Consider the following 17390-nt stretch of genomic DNA (forward strand, 5'->3'; position numbering starts at 1 on the left):
AGGTTAAGATGCTGCAGAAGTGCAAGTTCTTGCTCACTGCTGAGTTTCTCCCCGGGTGTGTTTGAGCCATGTTAATAAGCTTCCCTTTGTTGTTCTCTTATTAACCCTTCTTCTGTTGCAGAGCGTGAGAGAACCTAGAAGGAGTGGGAGAAAAAAGGTTTTCCCTCGCCTATTGTGTGTGTTTACCTCTGTTAGAGACTGCCAAGCCCTTCTCCCGTATGACTGCGCCATCTTGAGTTTTCCCAGCCGCGTGAGAGTCCCAGGTGCCACACAGACTCTCAGCGCTCAGAATTGTCAGTTTTTATTTTTAACCCATTTATGCCATCCTGATATGTGTGTAGTAGTATCTCATTGTGGTTTTTATTGCATTTTCTGATGAAGAATGAGGCTGGGCATGTTTTCATGTGTTTATTGTCTGTATCTCTTCTTTGGTAAATTGTTCAAATCTTTTGCCCTTTTAATTGGGTTGTTTTATTATCGAGTTTTAAAAGTTTTTTGTGTATTCTTGATACAAGTTCTCCATGAGATACTTGTTTTACAAATATTTTCTTTGTCTTTTTTCTTTTCATTTTCTTACCAGAGTCTCTCAAAGCCCAGAAGTCTTTAATTTTGATGAAGTCCAGTTTGTCAGAATTCTTTTACAGTTTGTATTTTTGGTGTCATAACTAAGAAATCTTTGCCTACTCTAGGGTGTGGAGATTTCCTTTTTTTTTTTTTTTTTAGAAAGCTTATGGTTTTAGCTCCTATGTTTAGATCTATTTCGGGTAAATTGTACATCTGACACACAAAGTTCATTTTTCTCCTTGTAAACGTCCAGTTGTACCAGCATCATTTATTGAAAAACTATCCTTTCTCCATTGAATTACCTTGGTGCCTTCTTGAAAATCACCCAAGTTTATGTGTATGAGCCTATTTCTGGCTTCTCTAGGCTGTTCCATTGATCTGTACCCCTTTCCTTGCTTCGATACCCATGGTCTTGGTGCCTGTGGCCTTAGCCAGTCTCAAGTCAGCGGTGTGATCATGCCAACTCTGTTCTTTTCCAAACTTGTTTTGCTATTCTAGGCCCTTTGAATTGTCACTTATATTTTTTAATCAGCTTCTCAATTTCCAAAACCACTGAGATTGCATAGGTATATAGATTAATTTGGGGGAGAAGTAACATCTTAACAAAATGGAGTCTTCAGACCCTCCAGTAGGGCACATACTTGGTCTTCCTTAATCTCTCTCATCAGTGTTTGTGATATGTTTTCAGCATACGCATCTTGCGTGTATGTGTGTGTGTGTGTATTTAAATTTATCCATCTGTATTTTTTGTTTTTGATGGAGTAAACGAAGATTTCCTCGGTAGCACACCAGAGGCACAAGCCGTCAAAGCATCATTTTGTGAATGGTCCTGTTTTTTGTTTTGTTTTGTTTTGTTTTTTAATTTCAATCCTTATTCTCATTGCTTGTATGCACAAATGCAACTTATTTTTATGTATGGACTTTATATTCTGTGGTCCTGCTGAACACACCTGTTCTAGCTTTTCTTGTAGGTTTTCCTATAGCTTCTGTGAATGAGACTTTATTTCTTCCTTTCCAGTGTATGTGCTCTGTTTCTTTTCCTTGCCTCCAGGCCCTAGCTAGGACACCAGGTTGAATGGAGTGAGTCATAGGAACAAGCATCTCTTCCACAGGCTTGTCTCAGGAAGCATCTGTCTGTCCCTCATTAGGTCTCACCTTAGCCAGCCTTCTTGCAGGTTTCACCCCAGTCCCCTGTACCTGAATCCCCACATCACCTGCCCTCTGTTGTGCTCCTTGCCATATGCTGTCTTCTGAACAGACCTTGAAGGCTTGGGGTTTTTAATGTGCGAAGGCAGCACCACCTCTGTCCAAATGAGACAGTGAGGCCCAGAGTGGTCTAGTGATCTTTTGATGTCTCTCAGATAGATTGGGACACATTTAAGTAGATATTATAGTTCATAGGTCAGGTATTCTCTCCAAACAGCGTTTAGAAGCACGATGTGTTTAAAAAGTACACATTTGTGTACTAAGTAATGATGTATAAATTGTGGGATTCATATAAGCATTAAATATGCAATTCTTCCCTATTTCAGCTAAAGCTCATAAAAACATTGCAATGACCTAACATCTCAGATCTCAAATGTAATCCTCTTATCCAGCCGAATTAATCACAGTCTGAAGATTTCTTTATCTTTTTTAGGTGAAATATATTGCTCAATTCAATTCCAATAATTTTTTTCATGTGGCTTTATTCCCTGGAGACTTAGAAACCACACTCCCACTGAGGGGGATGGAGTTTGCAGGAGCTGCCAAGAGAGGAAGGGTGGTCTTCCCTCCTGCTGGGGGTGTGCTGGGGGATGGTGAGAGGTGGTGGGGAGGCCAGGTGTTGGGGGCGGGGAGGGCTGAGGCGGGAAGGAGCAGGGGTCCCGAGGGAGCCATCCTGCCCTGTAACTTGGTGATGCTGGAGGAAGTCCCACATGGCCTGTAATTTGGGCTGCTCTCCGCATTTCTTTGGAGTATCGTCTGCGGACTTTGCCCACCATGTGTCTCTGCACCTGCCTCTCTTGCTCTCCACCCCCTCCCTTTGTGCCCCCCTGCCAACTGCGAGCAATAGCTTTAACGCGTCCTGCAGTCTGTGGCTACACAGGATCTGGCTCCAGACGGCTCTTGGAGGTGAGAGCTGAAGCAACGGGTCCAGGTGGGCAGTGGCATGGACGCTGGGGCTGCTGATGTGCTGTATCCACTTCAGGGGCTACATAAGTACTGGCCTTGCCGATGAGCCCTGGTGGGGTGACCCAGGGTCTTTCCCAAGGCTGTTTTGTGTCTGGGAAGTGCGAGGTTCCTTCCCTTTGAGAATATGAAGTGATGGTTCCACTGGCAGGGTGATGGGGGCTAACGGCAGTGACGGCAGGGAGTCAGTTGTCCCGACTCCCCAGGCCCCAGCCCTCTGCCCGTGGAATGGCTTTTCTGTACGTGTGTTGCCTTCCAAACCCCATCTCTGCCCTGTGGGTAGGTCTCACGGGGTCTGGAGTCCAGGGCAGGGTCGGCTGGCCGAGTTCTCAGAACGAGGTTGAAAGCCGTCAGGGAGGAAACCTTTTTCTCTACCCACCGACGTTCTCCGGCAGGGCCTGTAACATTGGAAGAGAGGAACAGTTCCTTAACGCCTGCAGCTTATGTCAGGCAGGAGATGTCTCCCTGACGAGGACCTCGAAGAGCTGGCTGGACTTGTGCAGGGGAGGGGTCCACACCTGGGAAAGCGACCGGACAAGGGGAGAGGCTTTAGGCTTCCCAGGGTGGCAGGCTGTGGGGAGGCAAGCACGTGGGGCTGAGTGGAGTCAGGTTTGTTGGTGCAGGACCATCTTGGGCCCCTGTTTGACTTTACCGGAACACCTCCCGGGAGAGGCTCCGCGGCAGCCCTCACTCCTCACAAGTTTGTGTGGGTAGCTCTGGGAGGGCCTCTTTCTGCACCTGCTAGTTCTCATTTGCTGCCAGCTCAAAGTGGCCTATTTTGGGGTGTCCTATGCTGAGCTTCCCAAGGACCCAACAGAAGGACAGGCTTTTCTTCTCCTAAAACCTCGTATGGAGAAGCAGAATGGTGGCAGCCCCAGCCAGGTCTCACGAGAGGCCTTCCTGATGCAACATTGCCCGTATTGATCTTACTGGAGGGAAGACAGCGTGGTGTTAGCTGTTGACCCAATTATCTGTTCTGGAGTCTACTGTTGGAGAAAATTGGCACTGATCGTGGAGAGAGTTCCACTTGTTGTTTGGGGGATTTCTTCCCTCTTGTGACACTTTTCCTCTGTCTGTGTTGTAGGGAAGGTGGCCATTCAGAAGGAAGACTTGCCGAAGTATCATAACAGGGACACTTGGTTCCAGCTGCAGCACGTGGACGCCGACTCAGAAGTGCAGGTGAGGCCTCTGTGGGGCACGTGGGAGGGGAGGGGACTTTGGTCTTAACGGGCTGGTGGTAGCAAGTGACGTCCTCTTATAGTGAATATAGGCATGTTAGCCTTGTTTATTGTCACAGTTTGTCATGTGTGATTGAAACAGCTTTAAAAGTATAAAATTTGAAAGGACAATAATTGCACATAATTGAAGTAAAGAGAAAAATACGGGCAGACAGAAGTAAAGCTTGGGGCCGGAGCCATGCATGGAGCCTCACGCTGTAGGTCCAGTTGCCAGAGGGGCCTGCGGGCATTTTCAGCTCCTGCACATAACAGACAAGGGTTTGGAGTCAAGAGAAGTGACCAGTTACTGAGTTTCCCATCGTCTGAAGCATCCCCAGGGCTCCCCTGGCTCCCCTGGGCCGTGTGTCACCTGGGACTGACCCCCCCGTCCAGCAGAAGGGGCTTCCCCCTGGCAGAGGAGACTGTGGGACCCCAGTTCCCACCCTCCCTTTCCCGTGATGGGGGCACTGCCCATGCCAAGCTTCTGGAACAACACCCTTTGGGAGGGCAGCCCTGCTTGTGTGGTTCCAGCTGAGCTCCTCACCCCACGCTGGCATCTGGAGTCCATGATGGGGAACCCTGACCCACAGCACAGTGCCCTGACGTTGCATGAGCATTTTCATCATGGTCCCGTGAGTTGCCAGGGCGTGGCCAGGGTGTGTGACCCAGCATAGAGTCTGGCAAGCCAGGCTCAGAATGCCTAACCCAGCAAGCCTGCTTCCTCCTCTATGAATACCAGACAGTGCTTGATGCAGCAGAATCCCCGATGCAGGTGGCCAGGGAGGCCTTCCCCCACCCCTCCTGGCGCACCCACCCCCACACACCTGTCTAGCTGCTTGCTCTCTGCTTCCTTGTAGACCCTCGGGCTCAGCGGAGCTCTGAGGAGAAGGCAGAGCACGTGGGGTTTCTGGGATCAATCCACAGACTTGGAGAAAGAAGCAGTGGGAGGGAAGGGTTGAGGAGCTGAGCCAAAGAGACATTGTCACGTGCCTCACACTTAATTCTGGCCAAGGGGCCCATGTGTGCTGCAGAAATTAGCAGACACAGCAACTCCTGCAGGATATGTGTCTGCCCGGAGGTGCAGTGATGATGAGTGCTGGCACCAGGAACGCACGGCCAGCTGCTCCTGCTCAGGCCGCTCGGAAACCTGTCTGCAGGAGGAGGGCGGCAGGCGCCGTGTGCACTGTGACAGGAGGCGTTCCTGCGTTTGATCTGGTGATTTCCCCGTCCCTTTTGCTCCGCAGGGGGACAGCCTGTGGCGCTGTGATGAGAATGCGCCCGCAAGCAGCCCGCCATAGTGTGTCTTTACCACGCTCTTCACACTGTCCCCTCTGACCAGAGTTTGATGTCACTGTCGAGTGTAGCTTGTCTTTCTTCTCACCTTGTTTGTAAACGTAACTTTTAATTTTGAAATGGCTTCAGATTCATCGGAAGTCACAAAAAAAGGTACACAGGGAATAATGATGAGCAAACCGTGTACTCTCCTATTTAGACTTAACAACAGAACACAGTGAGGAAAGGCCATGTTCCTTCACATTGTTCTCCTCATGACAGCATCCTGCCCACTGGTCATGGCCGGCACACGGACATTCCTGCAATCCACAGACGTCATTCAGAGCTCACCAGTTTAACGTTTTCACACCTGTGAATCACACGTGTGCACCAGTGCATATGCATCACATGCATGCACCTGTGCGTGTATATCACGTGTGCACCTTTGCGTATATATCACGTGTGCACCTGTGCATGTATATCACATGTATGCACCTGTGTGTATATCACACGCATGCACCTGTGCATATATATCACACGTGTGCACCTATGCGCATGTATCACACATGTGCACCTGTGTGTATCACACGTGTGCACCTGTGCATCACACGTGTGTGCCTGTGTATCACACGTGTGCACACGTGTATCCTGTGCATTTTGTCACGTGTGTGGGTTTGTGTGACCACCACCACAGTCAAGATTCAGAACCACTCCCGTCGCCATAAAACTCATAAATGTAGGTGTGTGTTGATCGTACACTGTATAGAATATTTGGGCTATGTCCTACTGATGTGTTTCGCATGCTTGTGGACGAGGTCCTTGCCCTTCTGAGCCTGATTCCTGCCATCTTTGAGATGGGATGCTGCCTCTAGCTGGGTCAGTTTCCTGGGAATCTGAATCATGAATCATGAACAGAGAATGGGTGTTGTCAGGCCCATGAAGACAGGAAGAAGGACGGTGTACGGATCGCCTGCCGAGTTCCCTGTGCTGGTGTTCCTTCTCAGAGTGCGTACTAAGGAAGTGCAGAGCTCCCCTAGTTTCAAACTGCCTTTAGAAGTGCGTTACAGTCTTTCCCTACAGCCATCTTTTTGTTCCAAAATGTCACATTCACGGTTTTAGAAGGGCAGAGGATGGCATATGTTTTCTTGAATCCATCTGTTCTATAATTTGGAGTAAAAGGCATGTGTCAGAAAGAAAGTGTCACAAAACGGGCCAATGAGAGATCGAGTCACAACAGTGAGGGAAAAGGTGATTTAAAAAATTTCTTCTTCCTTCTGGAATTGATATTTTTAAAGGTCTCTGGAAAATCACTTTATTTAAAAAGAATTAGTTGCTGTGTTCCTTCCCTGACCCTGTGTGGGTAGTATGAGAACGAAGTGGTTGGCAGGGAGGGGTCCTTCCTGGTATCGAAATGGGGAGGGAGACGGTCCCCTCGCCATACCGGAGCGGGCTCAGGGGTCCTTCCCCGGCCCCTCCAAGGATGCCCAGCTGAGCTCTTCTTGTTTAGTAGACCTGCTGTGAAGGTCCGTGAGCTCTGACATCAAACCTTTAGTAGCAGGATGGAAGCTCTGGAATTGCGTCCGTCTGTGTGTCAGACAGTCCTACTGGGAGGGTTCCCAGCAGGTTGCGTCTGCAGTTGTCGGCATACAAGGACCCAGCTCTGAATCTTTCTGTGGATTTAGGGGATCAGGAAGGGAAGGGCCGGCTGGACCTCTGTCCTCCTCCATGCATCGTTTCTGGACTATTCTCTCATCTTCTGTTTTCAAATTAGTCTTACTGCTCTTGGCGCCAAGGTCCAAGTGCTCGGTGGCCTGGGTCCCTGTGCGCTGACCCCCACCCTGGCCCCGAGGTCCATGCAGACCAGGGCTCTACGGGACAGGGAGGGTGTGCTCTGGGGCTGTGACCACAAGACTGTGGCCGGGGCCCTCTCCGCAGGCCAGGATCTGACACTTTCCTGAGAAAAATGTTTGGGAGCCACTGGTGCTTTTTTCTTTTTAAATTAGTAAACCTTTTTCAAACAATTTTATATTTGCAGAGAAATGAACAGAAAATAGAAGGAATTCCCATGTCCTTGCCCCACCTGGCCCCTGTGGTTAATATCCCACGGTGCTTTTGTTACAGTTGGTGAGCCGACATGGCTCAAAGGCTGTGCACTCCGCTGGCTGGACAGAAGGTGGTGTCGGGGAGCCTTGCTTGCAGAGTCCCACAGGATGGCCTCATGGGATCGCCGGTGACGGCCCCTCTCTCGTTCCTTATTAGTTTCTTAGTTAGCTTGACTAGAGGTTTAATTAATTTTATTGATTTCTGTTCTCATTCTGTTATTTCTTTTTTTCTGCTCACTTTGGATTTAATTTGATCTTTTTCTTCTAGATTCCTTACATTATTGAGGTTAGATCTCTCGAATGTGTGTGGTCGCTGCTATAGATTTCCCCATAAACACTGCTTTCGCTGCATCCCACATGTTGTGATAAGTTTTATTTTCATTTTCATTTATGAAAAGAAATGAATTAAAAATATCTCTCAGTTTCTCTTGAGACTTTTTTTTGGGCCTGTTTGTTATTTAGAGGTATGTTGGTTAATCTCCAAATATTTGGGGATTATTAAGCTCTCTTTCTGCTCTTGATTTCCAGTTTCATTTCCGTTCTTCTGAGAGCAGACGCTGTGCGATTTGTGGCCCAGGATGGCCGTGCTGGTGCGCCCTCCGAGCAGAGACCTCTTTCTCTGCAGCTGGATGGGGAGTTCACAGGTGGCAGCTGGAGCCAGGGGTCAGGGCGCTGCTCAGACTTCTCATCATTCACCTTAAATAAAAATGGGGAAAACTATCAAATCAGCATTTTTAATGCACCATCCTAAGACTTTTTTCTTCTTACAGAAGCAGGGACGCTTGGCTGAGTCTTGGTCCCAGCCTGGGCTCTGGGTGCCGCCCCCGGAGCCCCACCCTCCCCTACTGCCCTCAGCTCAGCATGTGGGGCCCGGGACTGTTGAGGTCAAAACAAGCCCAGGGTCAGATTCTTCGAGGGCAGAGTGGAGTTCAGCGGGTGTCAAATGCTGTGCAGAGGCCGAGCTGGAAAACCGGCATTTCCTGCCGGCCCTGCGGTGGAGGGTGTGGCCCCGTTCCCCCCCCCCCCCCCCCCGGGTGTCAGTGTTTGTGACGGAACTGGTGTGTCACCCTCAGGGCACGCCCAAACCCTCCATCTGCTGCACAGGGACAGATGGGAACTTCTGAACTGCAGCTTTATTGGTTACCTTCTGGGGGCGGGGCGTCCTTTCAGTGTCATGCAGTGTTTGTATTGTTTTGTGTTCCCTCCCAAATCTCCAGAATATGGTGGCCACAGGTCTTGGCTGACAGTATCTCCCCCTTGGTTAGGAAGTGCTTGCCCCCGAGAGGAAGCGCGGCGGCTACGGGGTCTGCTGCTGCCCACGTGTTCGTCCTCTTCTGGGAAAAACAGGAAATGGACCAGGGGTCGTCTGCGCTGGGGTTCCGTCTCAGCCCAGACACATTCTCTCACTTCTCAGAGCGCATCGAAAATAATGCAGTGATGTGTCCCTGAAGCGGCTGTGGCCAGTCTTAAAATTAAGCCCGGGAAGAGTTGGAGCCCAGCGCACCGGAGAATACAGCTGAACACAAACCTTACAGGAGCCCATTCTGTGACAAGCCCTTACTCTGTTCTGTGATCTTGAGCTTTCGCCCTGCATTTGGCTTTTGTGTGAGGAGGGCGAGCTGTCTGTCGGCCTCCCCATAGCAGGACGGCAGTGCCTGCCCCCGGCGATGCTTGGGGAAGCTCGGAGCCTGGCCTGGCTCAGTGAGAGGGAGCTGCAGGAGGCCAGCTGACTGGGGACGCTGCCGACAGCGTGGCTGTGTATTTGCCTCACCTGCAGAGCCGGCTAGTGCTGAGGGCCCCCTCTCTCAGGCTGGGCGGGCACAGAGGGTGATGCTGCATCATGGAGCCTGCTGTCGGCACCCCTGTCCGATGAGGACCTTCCAAGGCAGAAGCTCCCTGGGCTCTGGGGGAAGGCCCGCTGGTTCCCTTGGGAAGCCACTGTTCCCGGCAAACGTGTCCCTCCATAAGCACCCCGGCCGCGTGTGGCAGGAGCCACTCAGAGCCCTTGGCGGATACTGAGTCTGTGCTCTGGACGCTGGGTGTTGCCCAGGGTCGCCCAGCTGTGATGCTGGTCTGGTCCCACCATCCAGGATATATCGCTGTGCCCTCCCTGAGGCCACTGGTCCTGCAGGTGAGGGAAGGGCCAGGAAGGGCAGGGACTGGCCTTGCCTGCAGCCGGAGAGGGATAGGCTCCCCGGGCCCTTGGTGCCCATCTCCCCCATGTACGCCAGGTCTCCCATGTCAGAGTCGTGGGCGAGCCAGAGGACCTGGGAGGCTGGCCTCCAGCAGAGCGCTGTGCAGGGGTCCCAAGCCACAGGAAGACCAGAGCAGTGGCCGCTGCGTTCAGAGGGGCGAACTCAGGAGGCCACTGGGGGCGCCGCTGAGTAGTCCTGCCCACGCTCCCCCAGTCCACCCATCTGTCTGTCCATCTGGGGCCCTGGATTCTTCTAGGGCAAGGCAGCCTTCAGAGGGCCCTCCCCAAGCTTCACAGTCTAGAAGTTTTAGTCGGAAAGGATCTTGGAGATCATCCAGTTTAGCCTTCTTTTCTAATTAACAGACTTGTAATTTGGGGGCTCCTGGGTGGCTCAGTGGGTGGAGCATCTGACTCGATCTCAGCTCAGGTCTTGATCTTGGGGTTGTGAGTTCGAGCCCCACACTGGGCTCCGTGCTGGGCTGAGCCTACTTGAAGAAATGTTGATTTTCACGTTGTAGTGTGTTATATAAATTGTCAGTGTGTCACACCTGCGGCTGTTGGATATTTCTGAGGGTGCGGGCTCCTCTTCTTTGAAGCTCTGAGACCCTGGGGCAGAGTTGTCCACACCTGCGGAGGGCTCAGTGTCAGATGAAGGGGCACAGCCTGAAGCCAGCAAGCAAGCCTGTGGGGAGGCTGCTTCCTCCAGGACCTTTACTTGTGCTGTTGGACCTTTTTCTTCTGAAACAGCGGTCTTGGGGGGACATGCCCTCTCCTGGTCCCTGGGACCTGAGTGGGTCTGGGGGGGCCGTGCCCCCTCCTGGTCCCTGGGACCTGAGTGGGTCTGGGGGGGCCGTGCCCTACTCTGGTCCCTGGGACCTGAGTGGGTCTGGTGGGCCATGCCCTACCCTGGTCCCTGGGACCTGAGTGGGTCTGGGGGGGCCGTGCCCCCTCCTGGTCCCTGTGACCTGAGTGGGTCTGGGGGGCCGTGCCCCCTCCTGGTCCCTGTGACCTGAGTGGGTCTGGGGGGCCATGCCCTCTCCTGGTCCCTGGGACCTGAGTGGGTCTGGGGGGGCCGTGCCCTCTCCTGGTCCCTGGGACCTGAGTGGGTCTGGGGGGCCATGCCCTCTCCTGGTCCCTGGGACGTGAGTGGGTCCGGGGGGGCCATGCCCCCTCCTGGTCCCTGTGACCTGAGTGGGTCTGGGGGGGCCGTGCCCTACCCTGGTCCCTGGGACCTGAGTGGGGTGGGGGAAGCGCTGCGAATACCATGTGGGGTCAGGCAGCTTCATGTCTGTGAGTGGTGACGCTGGGAGCGCTCCCCTGCATGTGGCCATCCCCCATGACCCTCTGTCCTTGTGCCTTTCAGGGCAAAGTCCACCTGGAGCTGAGGCTGAGTGAGGTTATCACCGACACGGGCGTTGTCTGCCACAAGCTGGCCACGCGGTAAGACACGGATGGCTGGTCTTCTCCGGAGTAGTAACTCTGAGCCCAGGGGGTGAGATGTGTTGCTTTTCAAACACATGAATCAGGATTCCCGGAATCGGTGATTCCCCACGATGATACTGTTCTAGAGGTTCTGGCACATTCTTCTTCATATCCTCATTAAAGCAGACGTTCATCCTAGTAGCTTTTGCAGTTAGCCACGGTCAGGAAGACATTTAGACAGAGGTGCTATCTGGGCCCAGGCGATACATACGACAGCACTGTGTGGTGGTGTGTGCAAGGCTGGTCAGCAGACCTAGGGCCTGAACTCAGACCGCCCACCCCGAATCCAGAGCTGCTTCTACCCTGTCATGCTTGGTGAGCATGAATGTCTGTGCACGTGTCTAAACATGTACTCCATACCTTGTGGTGCGCTTTTGACATTTAGGGTCACGGATCCCATAGATCGTCTGGAGGAGGCTGAGGACTCTCAGATGCGAGCTTGCACACGTGTGCAGGGTCCTTGCCCTCTGACCCCTGCGAGGCCTCGGGGCATGCACACCCTGTCGGGACCCCGTTCTCTTGCTGCCCACCCCATGGGCCTCACGTGTGTCTTTACCAACAACACTGGCAGCTGTTTGGGATCCTATGGGCAGCTGTCAGAGGTGCGTGCTGGTCCTTCCCTCTGTGGCCCACGTGTGTGAAGTGAAGGGCAGTTGGGAGGGACTCCTGAGAAGTGAAGGTGTGCAGAAACCAGTCCTCTGGCGTTAAGGGACCCGTGAGAGAGACCAGACGTTCCAGCTTTCTTCATCTTCGGAGAGACGCTTTACCGAATTCATCTCTTAACCGTCTCTGGCCAGCAAGGGCTTCAGTGAGATTGGGTGATGCCCTTTTCTTGGGCTCAGACTCCAAGTTCTGCTTTAGGACTGTGCTCCCTCTGTCCTGTCACAGGGCCCGGGGGCGGGGGGGGGGTTATGTACGCAAGGAGTTTTCACCATTGCCTGCCACCCCCAGAGGGCCCTGCCCTGCTGCCCACAGCGCTGTTTGAATTCACCATCTGTTGGCTGAAGATGGCCTCTGGTTGTTCAGGCTGCGGGGCTGTCACTGTAGAACGTGCAGGACGTATGCAGGAGCATGTATAGGACGTGGTGTAGCGTGGGATGCCGTGTAGGAGGCAGGGATCTTTGTCCTTCATTCCTTCAGTGCTCCCATTCTTCTTAAAGTAGTTGCTGTGCTCTCAGACCCTGTAGCAATGAGGAGAGAGTTCCCTGTTTTCTTGTTTATTTATAGGTTTATCCCTTGTTCCAAAACAACTTAAGGCTTTTTAAAAGCAGTCTTACATAGAATAAGGAGTGTGATTTAGCGGTGGGGAGACAGAATGGACCAGGCTGGGCAGAGACCTGAGGCAGGTGAACGCAGGAGAGGGGTGCCGGGATCCCTGTCCTGAGAGCTGCCCTGTCCAGCCACACATCTGCATGACGGAGGGCAGAGGTGAACCAGTTGTCCAGGAGTAGTAGTTTTCCTGATCGGAGGACCACAGACGTGGCGCCCGGAGCAGGAGCTAGATCACAGCTACCCACCCCGCTGTGCCCCCGCCCCCGCCCGCCGTCCGCGCTGTCCCCGCCCACCGTCCGCACTGTCCCCGCCCACCGCCCCCCGTCCCCGCCCACCATCCGCGCCGTCCACGCCCACCGTCCGCACTGTCCCCGCCCACCGTCCGCACCGTCCCCGCCCACCACCCGCACTGTCCCCCCCCATCCCCGCCCACCGTCCACGCCGTCCACGCCGTCCCCGCCCACCATCCGCACTAGCACACACTACTACGCACACTAGTACACACATTAGTACACACTACTATGAACGCTAGTATACATGCTAGCACACACACTAGTACACTCCTGTGCACACTAGCATGCACGCTAGCACACACTACTACGCACACTAGTACACACACTACTACTCACGCTAGCACACACTCACTTATGCACATTAGTACACTACTATGCACACTAGTACACATGCTAGCACGCATTCTACACATGCTAGCACGCACACTAGCACACACTACTACAGACGCTAGTATATACTTTAGCATGCACTCAACTACACACGCTAGCACGCACACTAGCACATTACTACACACGCTAATACACATGCTAGTACACTACTACGCACACTAGCATGCACTCTAGTAGTCACTACTACACACGCTAGTACACACACTACTATGCACGCTGTACACATGCTAGCACGCACACTAGTATGCACGCTAACACACAAGCACTCACACTTATGCACACTAGTACACACATTAGTACACACTACTATGCACGCTAGTACACATGCTAGCGTGCACACCAGCACACACTATTATGGACGCTAGTATGCACACTAGTACGCGTGCTAGCACACACTATGCACACTAGCACATACCCTGATACACATGTAGCATGCACACTAGCACACTACTACACACGCTAATACACATGCTAGCACACACTACTATGCATGCTAGTACACATACTAGCACACACTACTACGCAAACTAGTACACACGCTAGCACACGCTAGTACACATGTTAGCATGGACGCTAGTACACTCATTGGCATGCACGCTAGTACATACACTAGCACACATACAAGTACACACACTAGCATACACATTAGCACATGCTAACACGCGTGACTACACCCTAATATACATACTAATATATACTTGTATATAACACTGATACACTAGCACACGTAGTCCACTTGCTAGTACAGACCAGCACATACTAGTACCTGTATACTAGCACACACGAACATGCCTAGTACACACACTAGTACACTTTAGTATACATGCCAGCACACACGCTAGTACACTAGCAAACACCCTAGTACACACGCTAGCACACACAGTACGTTATCAGGCACGCTAGTACACACTAGCACACATGCTAGCATACGCGCTAGCACACGTTAACACATGCTAGCGTGCATGACTACTTGCTAATATACATACTAGTATATACTTGTACATAGCACTGATACACTAGCACACCTAGTACACTTGTTATTATAGATCAGCACATACTAGTACCCGTACTAGCACACATGAACATGCCTAGTACACACTAGTACACATGCTAGCACAATGCTAGTACACATGCTAGCACAATGCTAGTACACACGCTAGTACACAGTAGTACACATGCTAGTACACACTAGTACACATGCTAGTACACTATACATGCTAGCACAATGCTAGTACACATGCTAGCATAGTGCTAGTACACACTATACACATGCTAGCACAATGCTAGTACACATGCGGGTACACACTATATACATGCTAGCACAATGCTAGTACACAATATGTACATGCCAGCACAATGCTAGTATACATGCTAGTACACACTATATACATGCTAGCACAATGCTAGTACACAATATGTACATGCCAGCACAATGCTAGTATACATGCTAGTACACACTATATACATGCTAGCACAATGCTAGTACACACTAGTACACATGCTAGCACAATGCTAGTACACACTATACACATGCTAGGACAATGCTAGTACACACTAGTACACATGCTAGTACACATGCTAGCACACACTATATACATGCTAGCACAATGCTAGTACACATGCTAGTACACACTAGTACATACACTAGCACAATGCTAGTACACACACTGGTGCACCCTGGCACACCCATTGGCACACACTATCACACACACAAGTACACTTTGTTCAGAATCCCAGGGCAGAAGGCTCCCCCATAGGGATGCAGTGAGGAAGAAAGAGTGGGGGGGGGTGCCACAGAGTCCCACAGGGGCTCACGTCCTCCAGTCAAGGGAGTCAGAGTGTCTGAGAGACCACTGGCTTTTCTTTCTTCCCCCTGCCTGTCCATTTTTCTTCCCCTTTACATACCATAAAATTCAACATTCTAAAGTACACACTTTGCATTCATAAGGATGTGCAACCATCGCCACTAAGCACTGCCCAGTTCCAGAACACTTCATCACCCTGACAATGAAATCTTGTCGCCCGTCGTACCCCATCCTCCTCCCTAGCCCCTGGAAACCACTGGTCTACTTCTGTGGATTTGCCTATTCTGGACATTTTGTCTAAATGGAATCACATACTGTGTGGTTCTTGGTGACTGGCTTCTCTCACGAAGCGTGAGGTCTTCAAGGTTCATCCACGCTGTAGCAGCTGCCAGAGCTCCCATCCTGTTAAAGGCTGAATAATGTCCATTGTGTGTACCCACCCACGCTTTCTTGTCCATCATCCACTGGTAGACGTTGGGTGGTTTCCACGTTCTGGCTGTTGTGGATACTGGAGCTGTGAACATTCTCATACAAGTGTTTGTACAGACTTGTTTTCATTTCACTTGGGTGCATAATGTAGGCGTAGAATCAGCGTGTTGTATCTTAACTGTGTTTAAGTTTTCGAGAAAATGCCGGGCTGTTTCTCACAGTGGCTGCCCCATTCACAGGGCCAGCAGAGTGTGAGGCTCCAGTTCCTCTGGGTCCTTGCTCACCCGTGATCCTCCCTGTCTGTGTCTGCAGCCTCCTAGTGGGTGTGAAGTGGCATTGATTCACATTCCCCTGAATGATGTTGATCACCCTTTCTTGTCCTTGTTGGCCGGCTCCGTATCTTCTCTGAAGAAATGTCTGTTCAAGTCCTTTACTGATTTTTTAATTGGGTTATTAGTATTTTATTATTAAGTTGTAAGAATTTTCCATATACTCTGGATACTAGACTGTTGTCAAATATGTAACTTGAAAACATTTTCTGTCATTGTGTTGTCCTCACTTTCTTGATAATGTCCTTTGTAATACAAGAGTCTTAAATCTTAATCAACCTCATCTGTTGTTTCCTGTATTTCTAAGGAATCTTTTCCCAGTCTGAGATCCTGAAGATTGACAGCTCCGTTTTCCTTCCGACATTTCTCACCTTTAGGTCCTCAGTACATTTGGAATTAATTTTTTGTGTGTGGTGTTAGGTAGGGTCGGCATAGATTCCTTTGCTTTTGAAGATCCACTTGTCTCAGCACCATTTGTGGAAAAGTCCATCCTCTCCCAGCGAATTGTCACTGGGTTATAATAAATGGGTGGACTTACTCGTGGACGCTGTTCTTTCCATTGACCTGTGTGCCTGTCCCCGTGCTGGTACCACACAGTCATGGCCCCTTGAGATTTGGAATAAGTTTCAAAGTCAGGAAAGTGTGAGTCTTCCATCTTGGTCCCTCTTTCATGACTCTGGCTGTGTCCTGAGCTTGTTTCATTTCCATATGAGTTTTAGGGTCAACATGTTAGTTTCTGCAGAAACAACAGCCGGCATCTTGATAGCAACTGTATTGAATCTGTAGGTCAGTTTGGGGAATTAGCAATATGAGCCCTTCCAACCCCTGAAACAGCCTGTCCATGTGGTCAGCTCTTCTGTGATCTTTTTAAAAAATGGCTGTTTCTGTAAGGTCATTAGAAATGTCCCCTCTGAGCCTGGGTGGCTCAGTCGTTAAGCGTCTGCTTTCGGCTCAGGTCATGATCCCAGGGTCCCGGGTTCGAGCCCCATATCGGGCTCCCCGCTCAGCGGGAAGCCTGCTTCTCCCTCTCTCACTCTCCAAGCTTGTGTTCTCTGTCTCTCACTGTGTCTCTGTCTGTCAAATAAATAAAATCTTAAAAAAAAACAACAACAACTAGAAATGTCCCCTCTTTCATTACTGATTCTAATAATTTGAGTCTTCTCTTCAAGTTTGTGGATCTTTTCAAAGGCCCCACTTTCTCTCTTGTTTGTTCTCTACTTCGTCATCTGTGTGATTCCTTCTTTCTGCCTGTGTGGGCTTGTTCTCTTCTTTTTCTGGTTTCTTAAGGTAGAAGTTCAGGTTATTGATTTGTGATCTTTTTTCTCTTTTAACGTGGGCATTTATAGCGACGTGTTTTCATCTAATGTTGCAGTCATGTTTGTGTTTTACCACTTTCTTTCTTAGAGCCTGGTCTGTTGTGTGCACCTGGGACTTTCGGGACAAAACAGGAGACAGTGACCACCCCTGGCGTGCAGAGCCAGCAGAATCTCCCCCAGACATGTGCAAACCCTGACTTTCTCTGCATAGCATCTCCTTGTATCCAGTTGGAGCCGTAGCATCTACGCTGGTGTTTGTTCAGAATCACACATGGTTATTTGGGCCCTCCCCTCAGGCCCTGGCCTCTCAAAGGTTAGCATGGGCTTGGGCCAACCTCACAGTATGCTACGGGCTTGGGAAGAATTAAGAGCTAGGCTGAGGCCGTTGAGGAGAAGTCAGTTGGGCAAAAGCAGATTCGTTCCAGTGGAGTTCCCTGCTTGCCTGAGAATCACCTGACGCCCCCTCCTGCCTCGTCGCACCACCCCGTACTCCCAGTCCTCTCCCCAGAAAGTGTGCGTAATGCCGGCACCTGTTCTCAGCCGCCTTCCGTCATTC

General features: G+C 51.0%; 1 protein-coding gene across 2 annotated transcripts in view; it reads left to right on the plus strand.

Annotated features, from left to right (window-relative positions):
- RASA3 (RAS p21 protein activator 3) overlaps positions 1-17390 on the plus strand; it is a 115430-nt gene that overhangs the window by 62482 nt on the left and 35558 nt on the right. For both annotated transcript variants that reach the window (XM_027589505.2, XM_027589506.2), the window contains exons 4-5: positions 3818-3912; positions 10882-10958. In XM_027589505.2, coding sequence (XP_027445306.1) covers positions 3818-3912; positions 10882-10958 — 172 coding nt within the window. The remainder of the gene's footprint in view (positions 1-3817; positions 3913-10881; positions 10959-17390) is intronic.

The sequence above is a fragment of the Zalophus californianus genome, chromosome 3, assembly GCF_009762305.2.
Source record: "Zalophus californianus isolate mZalCal1 chromosome 3, mZalCal1.pri.v2, whole genome shotgun sequence".
Lineage (NCBI taxonomy): Eukaryota > Metazoa > Chordata > Mammalia > Carnivora > Otariidae > Zalophus > Zalophus californianus.